This window comes from Chiloscyllium plagiosum, unplaced genomic scaffold, assembly GCF_037043375.1.
Source record: "Chiloscyllium plagiosum isolate Xiang-an unplaced genomic scaffold, Cpla_swu_hap1 HiC_scaffold_4, whole genome shotgun sequence".
In the NCBI taxonomy this organism is placed as follows: Eukaryota; Metazoa; Chordata; class Chondrichthyes; order Orectolobiformes; family Hemiscylliidae; genus Chiloscyllium; species Chiloscyllium plagiosum.
The window spans coordinates 108,569,757-108,584,642 of NW_028270142.1; the positions used below are offsets into that span (position 1 = coordinate 108,569,757).

Consider the following 14,886-nt stretch of genomic DNA (forward strand, 5'->3'; position numbering starts at 1 on the left):
TGAGGGAGCAATGTGCTTCCTGGCCAATATGGTCTTGGGTCTGCTGCAGTGCTTAAACGAGGCTCAAGTGAAAGCTGAAAGAACAGCATCTCACTATCCATTTGGAGACGATGTTACCTTCAGGACTCAAATGATGAGTCCAATAATTTTATAGCCTGAACACGTCCTTCCACATCATTCATCTACCCCTACACCATAGGCTGTGCCATGACTTGGGCTGTTTTCAGCACATTTACTAATGATCCCCACTGTCAACTCTTTTTTTTCTCCCTGGGAGACTATCATTGTTTGCCCACTTAACTGTCGAGCTCTCTTTTTCCAGGCTCCATCTTGTTTTAAAAAATTCTCAAGGTCAGGTTCGTAGGAGAGTAGTCTGACACAGAACAAACGACCAAGAGGCGAGACTGCTAGAATATGGGCATTTTATTCCCCGCAGTGTCGCACAACGGGTCTGGTTTATGCTCACTCTACATGTTACAAAAACTGGGAGCCGGCAGTTCTCGTAGAGCGGTTGCCAACAACCCACGCTCGGCGGTTAAACGTAACCCCGGAGCAGACTCACCGAACTGGAGACTTTTCCAGCTTTTTATTCTTTTCCAGATATAAACATTCATGTGAACAGCAGAGCAAGGCTAAAAAACACATTCCATTCTGGTTACATACAGATAAGAAGATTCACACGGGACTAAGCAACACCTCCATTCCGGTTAGATTCACACATGTATTGGGACATAATTTTTAACCGTTTCACCACATTCCACTGCTTGGAATTTTACACCACACATCTCCAGCCATTCATTCACTCCTTTTTCTCATCAACCTCCACTTCAACTCACATACCAACTTTCTCTCGCTACTAAAAGTTCTGGAGAAGCATCAATGGATTCAAAAGGTTAACTCTACTTTCTCTCAACAGAGATGCTACCAAACCCGATGAATTTGTATAGCAATTTCTCTTTTTGTTTCAGATTTTCAGCATCCGCAGCTTTTGGTTTTATTCAGCTCAAAGTTAATTTTCGTCATATTTTCCAAGAACTGGAAATCTCACGGAGAGAATGGAGGAGATTCTGCTCAGTTCTTTCTCAGAAATGGAGAGCCACACTTTGAATCTAACCGTTCTTTTTTGGTAGAGAACTGGCAAAGGAAGATGTCTTATAGCATTCCTATCAATCAGTTGCTGTATTCTGAACTTTAAAGAACGTGACAGCCACTTTGACAACCACTGTGATACAATGAATAGGATGCCACATTAGTGGGGTGCTCGATAAGTAGGATGTCAGGACAAGAGAATGTCAGATGAGCAAGGGAAGAGTGCCAACAAGCAAGATGCCAAAAGGAGTAGGGTGGGGGGAAGCTGGTGGCAAGGTAAGTGATCTTGGGGATAGGTGGGTAAAATCAGGCCGGACAGCAAGTGGGAAAGAGGAGGTGTCAGGGATGTTCAGGTCTGGTGGTAGTACGGGTGTCGAGACAGGTTCAGACCAGTCCACGGGGGTTAGGGAAGTGTTGTGCCAGGTCTACTGAGAACTGGAACTGAACTTACAAAACCTGACTCGAAGTGCAGCGTAGTTGACGAGTTCTTCTGTTTTGCTGAGGATTTCAAAGCAACACCGGTTACAAAACACATGACTGAGAAAGGATTATAATTGTTTTTGAAGGTTCAGAGAAGATTCACAAGATTCCAGAGGTGAAAAGTTTATTTTATGAAAAGAAACTGATCAGTTTAGAAGCACAAGAAAAGATTTAACTGAAGTATATGAGGAACTCAAGAGTATTGACAAAATAGAAATTGAGGATGTTTCCTTGTGTCAGGCAATCCAGGATGAGAGATCATGGATTTAGGATAAAGGGTGGCAGATTTAAAACAGATGAGGAGAGATTATTTATCCTGAATGATCATGCATCGATGGGATTCATTACCCAAAAGTATGGTGGATTTTCAATTAGGAATGGGTTGAAGGGTTATAGAAAGCAGGCAAGCAAGTGTAGTCAAGAGTGAGATCCGCTAGGATCTTACTGAATGGCAGAGCAGGCTCATGGGGCTGAACAGCCTACGCCTGCTCAGAGTTCTTATGTTCTTTTTATAACTGAATAGTTCACAATTGACATACTTACTCTGATTATCTCTTCACAAAGCTCAAAATAAAACACAATCTATATTAATGCTGTACTTGTTAACTGCTATTCCCCAACTCTTTTAGCAAAGCCACAGGAGTAAAGTTATGAATGATAAGTACCCACCTCCAACAGCAGCAGAGTTTCCTGGTCTGTCCAATCCCTGGCTGCACTGGCCTTACTTTGCTGCAAGACAGAAACATGTACAAGTATAAACGTCAAAAATGAAAAGAGTTGTTGTTTTTCAAAATTTTCACATTGTTCATCTGCTAGGCTTCCTCCTGTTTTCTAAGCAGCTGACAGAGAAATCTCAGTCTTCTCCAGGCATATCGGCTGCAAGAGAATGCTTAAAAGTAGTAGTTAGGCTGATCATAGACCAAATGAGGTACTTACAGGTGGAGGCAGAGAGCATGACTGAGGTGCTAAATGTCGATTTTGCATCAGTCTTCACAAAAAAGGAGGATGGTGACAGAGGAAAAAAAACTATCACTGGAAGGGTTCAAAATTAATAGGGAAGGGGTCTTGGACAAACTGTTGGCACTTAAAATTAATAAGATATTTGAACCAGACAAGATGTATTTAGGGATTTAAACGAGGTTAAAAATTGTGGAGTCACTGGCCATAACATTTCAGTATTCCATGGAACAGAGGTGGTGCCAAATATAAACTGAAAGAAGAATAGTGTGGAAATCCAAACAGGCATTGCCAAGTTGGAGGCGTGGGCAGACAAGCGATGGATCAGTTTCAATACAAACAAAAGTCAGGTGATGCACTTTGGTCAGAAGAACATTGACAGGCAACATATAAAATGGATGACAATTGTCAAAGGGGTGCAACAGCACAAGGACCTGTGCACAGATCAGTAAAGGTGGCAGTACAGGTGCACAGTACAGGAAACAAAGCATAGTGTTTTTCGCTTTATTAATAGGGACATAGAGTACAAGAGCAAAGAGGTGATGTTGAACTTGTTAGAAGAGTACAGGTGATATGTAATGGGGCAGATTTGATTAATGAGCTTAAGGTGAAGGAACCACGATGGGGCAGTGAACATAATATGTTAAGAGTTTATCCTGCAGTTTGAAAGGGAGAAACTGGAATCAGACCTTATGGTATTACAATTAATTAAAGGCAATTATTATGACATGAGGGGGGAGCTGGCCAGAGTTGATTGGAAGGGAACCAAGCAGAGAAGATGATGGAGCAGCAATGGCAAGAGTTTCTAGGGAGAATTCATGAGCCATAGCAGAAGTTCATCCCAAGCCAGAAGAAAGTTGAGGACAAGGTAACTGTGGATGACAAGGTAAGTCAAAGACATCATAAAAGCAAAAGAGAAAGTACACAACATGGTGAAAAATAGTGGGAAGCACGAGGATTCGGGAGCCTTTAAAATCCAGCACAGGATAACTAAAAAAAACATTAAGGGTGAACTCCATATTCACACAGGCAGCCAAGAGGGAGCTTACATTTGTAAGTAAAAGGTTGTTTGAGGATGGGGATACGCCAGGCAAGTACCTTGCCAGGAAAAGGAGTGCCCCCCCCCCCCAAGCCATTACTTCGATCAGGGAGGACACTGGAAATTTAACCTACAATTCTAAAATAATTAATGCAACATTTTGGAAATTTTACTCTGAACTATACCAATCTGAAAGCTTTGAGGGTGGGTGAGTGAGTTAGGATGGAATCTTTTTTGAAGAATTTGGACCTTCTGGGAGTGACTCCTGAACAAGAGTCTCTCCTTAATACCATGCTGTTGGAGCAAGAGGTGCAGGATGCTGTGACACAGCTCCAGAATGGACAGGCGCCCGGATCCTGACGTTCTCCCCAGTGAGTATTACAAGGAATTTATAAGTATGTTGTCAGGGCCGATACTTAGTATGTTCAATGGCTCACATAGTCGTGGCCTCCTCCCACTATCTTTAAGGGCGACAAACATTTCTCTTTCTTGAAATAAGAAGAGACCACAGAGGACTGTGCTTGCTCTTGGCCCATTTCACTCCGGAATGCCAACTTCAAAATCCTATTTAAGACTCTGGCATTAAAGCTATAAACTGTAGTATCCCTCCATCATTAAGGAGGGCCAGATGGGGTTCATAAAAGTTTGCAGATCGACAGATATTTTCAGTAGGTTACCTAACATGATCCAAGTATGTCAACAGCCATCAGTACAGGGATTAGTGATCTCCTTCAATGTGGAAAAGGCATTTGACAGTATAGAGTGGCCATATCTTTTTTATACTTTAAAGCAGTTTCACTTGGGCGAGACCTTTGTCAGGTGGTGAAGGTTTTGTATAGTGACCCTTTTGCTGCAGTCCTCAACAATGGCGTGTGGCGAAGCAACTTCAATTTTGGCAGGGGCAGTCAGCACAGATCACCAATGCTTTTCACATTGTTGGTCAAACCGCTGGCAGAGACAATATGTAGGGATCCCAATATAACTGCTCCAGAAATGGAGACGAAGTCACATGTGATCGCATAGGATGGGATGACATTCTTGTCTTATCAAACCCAACAGTCTCAGTGCCACCCTTGATACAATGCATCAATTTATTTGGTGGCTTCTCTGATTATAACATCAACTTTATGAAATCAGAGGCGAGGTCCATGGGTGGACTCCGAAGATCCTGAGGACGGATCTTAGTTCCCTTTAGATGGCCACAGGAGGCCTTTCTCTATTTAGGTATATTTATTACTCCTGCTTTTGATCAGCGACTTAAAACCAATTTTGTCCATTTATTTGACAGAAACAAATCAGACATTGGGAGATGGGAAGTGCTTCCAATTTCTTGATTAGGTCAGATAGCCCTCATTAAAATAAACATTCTGCCCCGCCTGTTGTATCCTGAGTGAATGCTTCCTCTGCTTTTTAACTAAGCAAATATTTAGAAGACAGAATGGCTGGTTCAGTTCTTTTTTCTGGGATCACTGTTGGCTGTTACCAAATTGCTGTTACTTTACAGACTGCGAGGAGTGGGCCTCCCAGATATCAAAAACTATCAATTAAGCTCATTGCTATCTTACGTGAGTGATTGGGTCCAGGGGACCCTCACTCACTTGGGTTGGACATTGAAGTAACTCAGCAAGATGTGCCTTATTAGCCTGCTGTTCTTAGACAAAATGAGAACACTTAAGGAATATTGCCATAGCCCAATAGTCATCAATACAGTAAAGGCATGGAGGGCAATGCTGCTAAAACATCATTTTTGACATCCATAGGGCTTTCAGACAGGGATGATGGACTCAGGTTTTAAACTATAGGTAGGAAGGGGCATGTCATGCCTGGGTGTTTATTCGAAGGGGACATATTGATGTCCATTGACCAGTTGGTTCAGAAATATGAATTGCCCAGTCGGGACCTCTTTCGTTTCTTTCCAATTAGAAGTTTCATACTACAAAAGACCACACTCGTAATTGATTCTTCTAAGTCTGACATGGAGAAGAATGTGTTGAGGATACATTATCTGTTAGCAATGCTCATCATCCATTGGGAGGGGGTCCCTCGGACAAGACCGAACAGCTCTATAAGGTATGGGAGAGGGATCTGGATACTGGGATCTCTTCTGAAATGTGGGAGGATATCTGGGAAAATGCAAAAAGGATCTTGATTCGTAGAGGACCCACACCTGAAGGAATGCCTGAAGATTCTCCACAGGGTCCATTTGGCCCAGACTGCCTTGCAAAATTTTAAGCAAGAGCATCTCCATTGTGTCCTAAATATAAAATGAGCATGAGCACACTTAGTCATAGTCTTTGGTCCTGCCAAAGACTGCTGGCACACTGGAATGCTGTGGTAGGCAAAATACAGAATGCCTTGGGATGGAGTTAGAGATGGACCTAGTATCTCCTCTTCTTAGCTTTGTTAATTCACTTTATTAGATGTACACAAAAAAAAGGTTTTTCAGTATCCTCATTTTTGTGCAAGAAAAAACATTTTATTAGGGCGGGTGTAGGAAAATCCCCCAGAACTGGTGTAAGCTAGTCATGGGGCATATCCCCTTGGACTTTCTGATGAGTATGGTGCACCATAAAAGTGAGAAATTTTAGAGGATTTGGTGGCCCCTTTTGGAGTACCTGGGTACAGATTTGTCCGACACACTTATAAGAGCCTTCATACAGCCATGGCCAATCTATGCAATGAGTCTGGCATCCAGAGAGGAGGAACTACGAACATATGAATATACATAAACTTATGTGCTCGATGATCGAGGGGCTATTGCTTTGATTCGTTGAGCTGTTATTATTGTTGTCAAGATATTCCTTTATGTAGCTTAGTTATTATTTATGATATTAGTGGATTTGTTTTTTTAATATTGGTTTGAATTGTTTGGTTTCATATCTGCTGTAAATATTCCAAAAAAACTTTCCCCTTTTTTTCGATAAAAATATATTTAAAAACAAAATGCGAGAGTAAGCTAGCTAGAACACACAATAAGGATGTAAGTTTGCTCACTCAGCTGGAAGGTTTTACTCAGCGAGCAAACTTACATCCGGAACCTCAACCTCAGCTACAAATCTTCACAAAACTCACTAACATACAAGATGCAAGAGTTTATTTAAGATATTTTCCAAGCTAAGAGACAAGCTAGAACAGAACTGGACCTCTGGAAAATGAGGTTGCAGAACTCTTAAATCGGGAATCAAGAAATGGTAGAAAAACTGAACAATTATTTTGCATCAGTCTTCAGAGTGGAAGACATGAGCAGTATATCAGACCTTCAAGAGATTGAAAGAGCAGAGGTCAATGTTGTGGCCATCATGAACGAGAAGATGCCAGGGAAGTGAAAAGTCTGAAGCCAGATAAATCACTCAGACGAGATGGACTACACCCGAGTTCTGAAGACATGAGGTGAGGAGATTGTAGAGACAGAGGTGGTGATCTTGCAGGAACCACTGGAATCAGGGAGGCTCCCAGAAGACTATAAAATAGCTAATGTAACTTGCTTAAGGGAAGGAGACAGAAAACAGGAAACTATAGACCAGTTTACCTAAGCTCAGTTCTTCCTAAGACTCTAAGAGTCCATTATTAAGGATAAGATTGTGGAGTACTTGGAAGTGCATGATAAAATAGAGCTGTTTCGGCATGGTTTCATCAAGGGAAATCATATCTAACAAGTCTGTTAGAATTCTTTGAGGTGGTAACAAATACATTAGACAAAGGAGAGCAAATGGACATAATTTGGATTTCCAAAAGGACTTTGACAAGTTGCCACACAAGAGGCTGCTAAATAAGGTAAGAGCTCATGGTGTTAATGGCAAGGATAGAGGATTGGCTGACTGGCAGAAGGCAGAGAGTAGGGATAATAGGGTCGTTTTTCAGCATGGCAGCCAGTGACAAATGGAGTCTGCGTTAGTTCCACAACTTTTGATGTTGGACATTAGTGATCTGTATGAAGGAACTGATGGCACTCTATCATCTGCAAAGTTAGCAACAAATGATAGGTGGAGGGGCAACTAGTGTTGAGGAAACAGAGAGACTAGAGAAGCGCTTGGGAGCATAAGAGGCTGGGCAAAAACGTGGCAGATGGAATAAAATGTGAGGAAGTTTGAGCTTCTGCATTTCAGTAGGAAGAATAAAGGGAGAGAATATTTTTGAAACAGGGAGAGGCACCAGAAATTTGAAGCACATTAAAAAGGTTAACGAGGGCTGGTCAGTCGGCAGTCTGGAAGACAAATGCCACGTCAACATTCATTTCGGGAGGCTCGAAAACAACAGCAGAAATGTACTATTGAGGCTGTTTAAGTCTATCATCAGACTGTATTTGGAATACAGTGAGGAATTAAGGATGTGCTGACATTGGAGGGTCCAGAGAAGGCTTACAAAAAGAAAAGAGGAGCTTGACAGGAGTTGAATAAAAGGTTAAACTTCACCAGGTTCTCAAAAGCAATTTCATTTGGATAATAAATGCTGGCCTTGAGCAACATTCCGATCCCATGATAAACCATAATTTGCAGGCAGCACACCTGCTTGATGACAGAGACAACTCCACTGAGCCATTTCACCTTGGAGTCATCCAGAAACCAAAAAAAAGACAACCGTTACATTTTGCTCAACCCAAAACTCCTGAAAAGTCAAGCTTTTGTTTAGCGAATGGGTACTCCAAATGTGGCCTTACCAATGTCTATACAGCCGTAACAGGATTTCCCAAATCTGTACTCAATGTCAAACATCATCTTTAGCACCTTGCCTACCTGTGATGTCACTTTCAAGATACTAGGCACCCTCACCCTAGTTCTTTGTTCGAAAACACTCCAAGACCTAACTATACAATTCCAGCCCTGAAACGTCTAAACAAAATGCAGCACCCCTCTTTATCAACATTATCTCTCTGCCATCCCTCAGTCCAATGACCCAAATGATCAAGATCCCATTGTACTCAGAGATAAACTTCTTCACTGTCCACTATACAACCAATTTTGGTGACATTCACAAACTTAGTAACCATGCCTCCTATATTCTCCTCCAAATCATTTACGTAAATGATGAACAACAGTGAACCCAGGCACTAATTCTAGTGGCACATCGCTGGTCACAGGCTTCCAGTGACCAGCGATGAATACCTCTGTCTCCTACTGTCAAGTCAATTTTGTATCCAATCATTTGAGTTCTTACTGGACCCAATGTGATTTAACTTTACTAACTCGTCCACCATATGAAACCTTCTAGAAGGCCTTATTAAAGCCCAGGTTGATGCCATCTACAGCTCTACCTTCAGCTACCTCTTAGTCACTTGTTCAAAAATCTCACTCAACTTTGTGAGACATAATTTCCCACACACAAAGCCATGCTAGCTATCCCAAATCAGTCTTTGCCTTGCCAAATGCATGTAGATCCTGTTGCTCAGAATACCCTCCAACAACTTACTGACATCAGGCTCATTAGTCTCCAGATTCCTGGCTTTTCCACACAGTCTTTCTTCAAATCAGTCAAAAATCAACACCAGGACATAGTCCAACAGGCTTATTTGGAAGCACTCAGTTTTGGAGCACTGTTCTTTCATAAGGTGGTTGTGGAGTGTACGATCATAATTAACAGAATTTCCAGCAAAAGATTATAGTGTCATGCAACTGTAATGATATATTGAACAAACCGAGATTGTTAAGTCTTTCATCTTTTTAGAATGGGTTGCAGGTTTTGGTTCATTAATATGTAAATCCCAGAACTTCTTTTAATTCATCTTCTCAAGATAACCCCAAGTTATCTTGAATAGATGACTTACAAGTAGTCCTGGGATTTACATATTAATGAACCAAAACCTGAAACCCATTCTAAAAAGATGAAAGACTTAACAATCTAGGTTTGTTCAATATATCATTTCAGTTGCATGACACTATAATCTTTTGCTGGAAATTCTGTTTCTTATGATCTTATACTCCACAACCACCTTATGAAGGTGCAGCGCTCCAAAAGCTAGTGCTTTTGAATAAAACTGTTGGACAATAATCTGGTGTTATGTGATTTTGAACTTTGTCCACCCCAGTCCAACACTGGCTCCTCCACATTGTTGCTTCTTCAATCATGGCAGAACAAGACCCCTCCACAGACTTCCAGCACCTCACCTATGGCTGTCGATGGATCTAAATATCTCTGCGAGGAGCACTGCAATTTCTCCCAAAGTTTCCCATAATGTTATGGGAGACGGAATCAGATCCCGGGAATTATCTCCCTGGCTGGGGGTAGGCGGCCGAGGGAAAAGATTGTCTGCAGTACAATCCTGTCCAAGTTTATTTATTTCTCAGTTCTTGCTTCACTGAACAATCCTTTGGGAATTTCCTCTCTGATTACCACCATGATGTTTTTCCTAATCAAGGTCGCCAATCCCCTTCGACCCTTCTGACAGCATCTTGTCCGCTGGAACATTGAGCTGCCAGTTCTGTCCCTCCCTCAGCCACATTTCTGAAATAGCAACAATATCCCAGTCCCTGTTCCTACCCATCTTTCCATCGCTATAAAATATTGGAATAGAAATATCAAGTCAGCCATTTATATGTGTTTTTGAATGCCTGGGCACAATACCTCAAACATTCTAAGCTCATCTTGCCCTTTAGTGAACAGCACTCAAGCTCAATGACATATTGAGACGTATTCAAGACACGTGGAATTTGTGACCTTCCAGTAAGTGATACCACTTCAGCAACTCCAAAGGCAAACAGAATTTTATAGCACAGAAGAAACCTATTCCTTCCCATTCTCCTCTTTCTTGATCTTGAAAATAAATTAATTTGGTGTTACACTCTTGCTGTTACCAAATACCTTGTAAATTCTCAAAATTTGTCAACTTTTCAAGAAGCTATCAGGGACTTCAGTTCCATCACAGAATATCAGCGGCTACTCATGGTTAATGACGTTTTATTTAATATTAATCCTTTCTAACCAAAGCAAAACACTTACTTTTGCTAAGGTGCCCTTCTTGGTATACATGTCAGTACGCAGGCCGAAATTCTGCAGGTCAGCGGGTTTGTCCTTTGGTTTTTCTGGAAAGTTCAACATCTGCTGAGAGGCAGGAATCTACACAAGAGTCGGAGATTTGAGTGAACATAGTTTTAAAAATTGTTACTTTGTACAGTCAAAGTCAATTAAAACTTTATTGGTTCATTTCTCTGATCAAACCAAAATCTGTTAAATTAACAGAGTAAAACTGGACAAGCTTCAGCAAATGGTGTGACAGGAAAAAACATCAGGGAGGCATGACTCTATGGAATGCAGTAGATGGGTTGAAAGACAAATTAGCACAAGAGTAAAGAAGCAGGCTCATCAGCAAATTGAGCTCGCTCCACCATTTCATCAGATCATGGTTGATTTAAGTTGCAGCCTCAGTTTATGTCTCCTTTTAATCCTTTGCGAATTCAGAATTTAACTCAGCATTAAAATGCTTGAATGCCCCACCTTTGGAATTTTTTGCTGGCAAGTAACAAAGACTAACGATCCTCAAAGAAACAAAACTTCTTCATTGTTGTCTTCAGAAGAAGAACTGTTACATGTCAGCTGTGCCCCCGTATTCTAGATTTTCCCATGAAAGGGAATGTTCTCAGTATCTACCGATCAAGCTCCCCCAATCTTCCTTACTTCATAACATCACCTTTCGTTCTTTTAAACTGCAATGAGAATAAGCCCAACCTTCACAACCTCACTGCATGTTGCAATATGATTCCATCGCAGGAACTCAAACAAAGATGAAAAATGGTGTCTGGTAGAAATGCAAAGTAAAATGAAATTCTGTGCAGATACTGATCTAAACTGCAACTCATTTTCTCATTTGATTAGAAGGCAATAGAAATCGCTACACAGTTCCAAATTGTGTGTGTTTAAACTTAATGGAGCACTACCTAAATGAATGACCATTATGAGAACCTTTTAAGAATAGAAAACAAAAAAGTTGTAAAAATGTAATCCTGCCACTCAATAGAGTCAGAGAACCCCAACAACGTGGAAACAGGCCATTGGCCCCAACAAGTCCACACCAATCCTCCGAAATGTGCCCCACCCAGACCAATTCCCCTACCCTTTTATTCGACATTACCCGAACAAATGGACGTCACCTACACATCCCTGAACACTATGGGCAATCCACCAAACCTGTACATCTTTGGACTACGGGAGGAAACCGGAGCACCCAGAGGAAATCCACGCAGACGTGCAAAAAAAACTTGCAAACTCCACGCTAACAGTCGCCAGAGGCTGGAAATGAACAGAGATTCCTGGCAATGCGAGGCAGCAGTGCTAACCACTGAGCCAACATGCACCCAAATCACTTTAAATAATTCCATAACCTGTTGGGCCAAGGGTAGTTTATGTTAACAAGTGTCAAGAGTGTGGATAGGGTGCAGAGAAAATGAGAAAGTTCAAAAACAAACAGATGATGTCTCCTGTCTTACTTGAGGAGTCCTGAGATGAACGGGGACCAAGCCAGAGGGGGTATCAGCAAGCACATTGAAGTGAGGGGTAGGAGGAGGACCCATGGGTAAAGGTCGACTGTCGGCATCCACTTGATAATTCACAAGGCCCCATTGTTCAAGGAATGCATGAACTCTAAAACATGAATACACACAGTAAAACATCACAACACAGAACGTGTTAACAATTACCTGGTTTCTGCAGGTACAAGAAACCCCCAAACACTTCAATTATGACAGGTTAAAAAGCACAGCAACTCTGTAGAATTATTGCTGGCAGTAACTCCCTCAACAATAAAATATTTAAAGTTATCAGGAACTGGTATGGGTGCCTTTCCAGATCATACCCAATAAAATGTTCAAAATTCAGCCCAAGTCTGATAACAAAATCACCCAAGGCGTTGAAAATTCAAATGAAAAATACTACCAATAATCAGCTCACGTTATTAAGACCAAAACCTACAGTTTTCGTGCTACACATATCATGAAAACATTTTTGTTGAAATAACAAAATATTGTCAAGATACAGCAGTGAAGTTATCAACTCGGTTTAACTTCAATACACAGAGTTCAGAAACGGGAGCTTAAAACATGATCAAGTTAATACTACAACTCATTTGAAGAAAATTAAATTGTTACAGATACTATCTTTCAGACAAAACAATAAACTAACTGTTTTCTGGCCAAGATAACAGATCCCATGGTACCAGTCTGAAGAACAGGGAAACCAGCATTAACAAGTGGGCAAAGAGAGATAAGGTGCATAAAAGAGAGAACGTTTCATAGTACTCAAAAAGGAAATAACACCGTACTCAATAGAATACAAAGACAGATTTACAATGCATGTAAATGGATTTATCTGGTAAATAATACTGGTGAGTTACAAGCTCAAATTGCTAGGAGGGCATACAATTTAGTGACAACTGCTGAGGATGTAGTGCTAAACATTAACCTATCAGAAAAGACAGTCAAGGTATAAAGTAAAAGGGGAGCATCAGTTTTCTCAGATAAACCATATCTTTTGACAGACATTTCCCATGAGCAGAAAAAAGACAGAATCCATTTGGTTATACCGGAGGAAAGATGGAGAGCACGTGAGGGTATTCAATTGGCTTCCAAACAGCAAAGCAAAAATCTGCAACACACAACGCATTAATAGAGATATTCAAGAGTTATGTAGGATGGTCAAGTACCCCTAAGTGTCAGTTGGAACAATCCTTAATTTAAGGATAAAGAGTAGAAGGACCTTGTCAAGAGAACAGCCTTCGCCAATGAGCTGTCAGTCCAACTGGGGATATGAACGAGTTCTACCAATTCTAAGGTAAATGGAAACATTTGATCAAGAGTGACCATATCACACGACTTGGGTTAGTAATGAATAAGTGCTAAGAAAAATCTGAAATACCTGTTTAAATTTGAAGAGTGGTCAGAGGACACTTGGCAGGGGTCAAACAGAAGCAAAGACAGGAATGGGACAACAGATAATCTTCAAGGAATAGATGTACATAAAGACCACGTCTTTTTACTTTTGTGATTTAAAAAAAAAATTCTGGACTAAAATGGCAAATAATTACTTGACCATCCTACATTACTTCCCTGACAAAAATCAGTGCTCTTTTTCCTTTCTTTTCTGAAAAAAATTAAATATTCAAGTATACGACGTTAAGTCTTTAACAATTTTCAACCACAATTACGGTCACTAAATTATATGCCCACATAGACTGGGATTTACAAGAATGGCTGCATGTTTTGAAAGAGAGAAGTTTGATAACTTGTGTGAATGCAATTTGTGTGGCTTACATGACATAGGCTCTGAACAAGACAGAAAAAATGTAGTCAGACCAGAAGACAAACCTGCAGATTTCAGTAGCTAAAAACTGACTCCCTCAGATGTCTGCAGTAAGCCTTTTTAAATCTGAAGAAAACCAGCTTTAGAGCCTTCAGCAGATGCTGCAGGTTTGTACCTCATAATTGGATAAGTTGAAGACCTTTCATAAGTGAACCAGTCACCCTGTGCCTCCTGCAAACCAGTGAAAGCAATGGAAAGAGGAAGGTTGAAGAGACAACCTCATATGTACAAAAGGCAACTGAACAAAGCTTGTGAACAAAGACTACCTAACGGTTTTTCCAATTTTCCCTCTGCCCAAGTGTTTCTGTTTTCCTTGTTTCCATCTACGTATGCATAGTTTCTTATGAATTGGGAGCTTTAGGTTCATTTAATTTGATTATTCACTTGTAGTTACAATCTAATAACCTGTGCAAAGTATTATTAAATATAGAAACCTGAGTCTACTTTCAACCTGTGTCTGAACAAATAAGGCAGTTTGGTAATATTGCACATCAGTTAATAATTAATATTTATGACAACTGTGGGAACAGTGATTTGATCACCAGTGCACTAATTGAGTACAGCGACAGTCATGCCACAACTCATGTCAGGAGACAGAAAATAAAATGAAAATATTGTCCAAAATCCAAGTCAAATGAATTCTTCTAGGCCAAATTCAAGAAAAATATGACGAGCACATGAAAAGTAAATATAAAAAAGCAAAAGAGGATTACTAATTTCTTTTTGACCAAGCAAATGAAGATTCAGGAATGGAATACAATGGATATTGCAATTAAGTATATCTGGCAAAATTTCAAATAAAATGCTGGGTAAAAAAAACTAAGGTTCATGAAATGGAACAGTCAGTCAGTGAGAGCTCAGATTAAAAATAAATGGGGTGAAAACAGCTAGTCACAGTAAATGGCTATTTTTCAGAGTGGGAGATGGTGAACGGTGGTGGTCATCAAAGTTCAGTGCTGTACCTATTGTTTGCTCAGATATAAAAACACTTGAACAATTGGAAAATTTAGCAGGAAATAGAAAATAAGCAGAGTGGC

The 14,886-nt window shown here is 40.6% G+C and overlaps 1 protein-coding gene across 2 annotated transcripts in view; it reads right to left on the reverse strand.

The window, feature by feature from the left end:
* The window catches only part of LOC122548964 (SWI/SNF related BAF chromatin remodeling complex subunit C1a), a 223,669-nt gene that overhangs the window by 108,062 nt on the left and 100,721 nt on the right, over positions 1-14,886 (reverse strand). For both annotated transcript variants that reach the window (XM_043688000.2, XM_043687999.2), the window contains exons 17-19: positions 11,983-12,136; positions 10,499-10,615; positions 2,239-2,298 (exon numbers count right to left, since the gene is read on the reverse strand). In XM_043688000.2, coding sequence (XP_043543935.1) covers positions 2,239-2,298; positions 10,499-10,615; positions 11,983-12,136 — 331 coding nt within the window. The remainder of the gene's footprint in view (positions 1-2,238; positions 2,299-10,498; positions 10,616-11,982; positions 12,137-14,886) is intronic.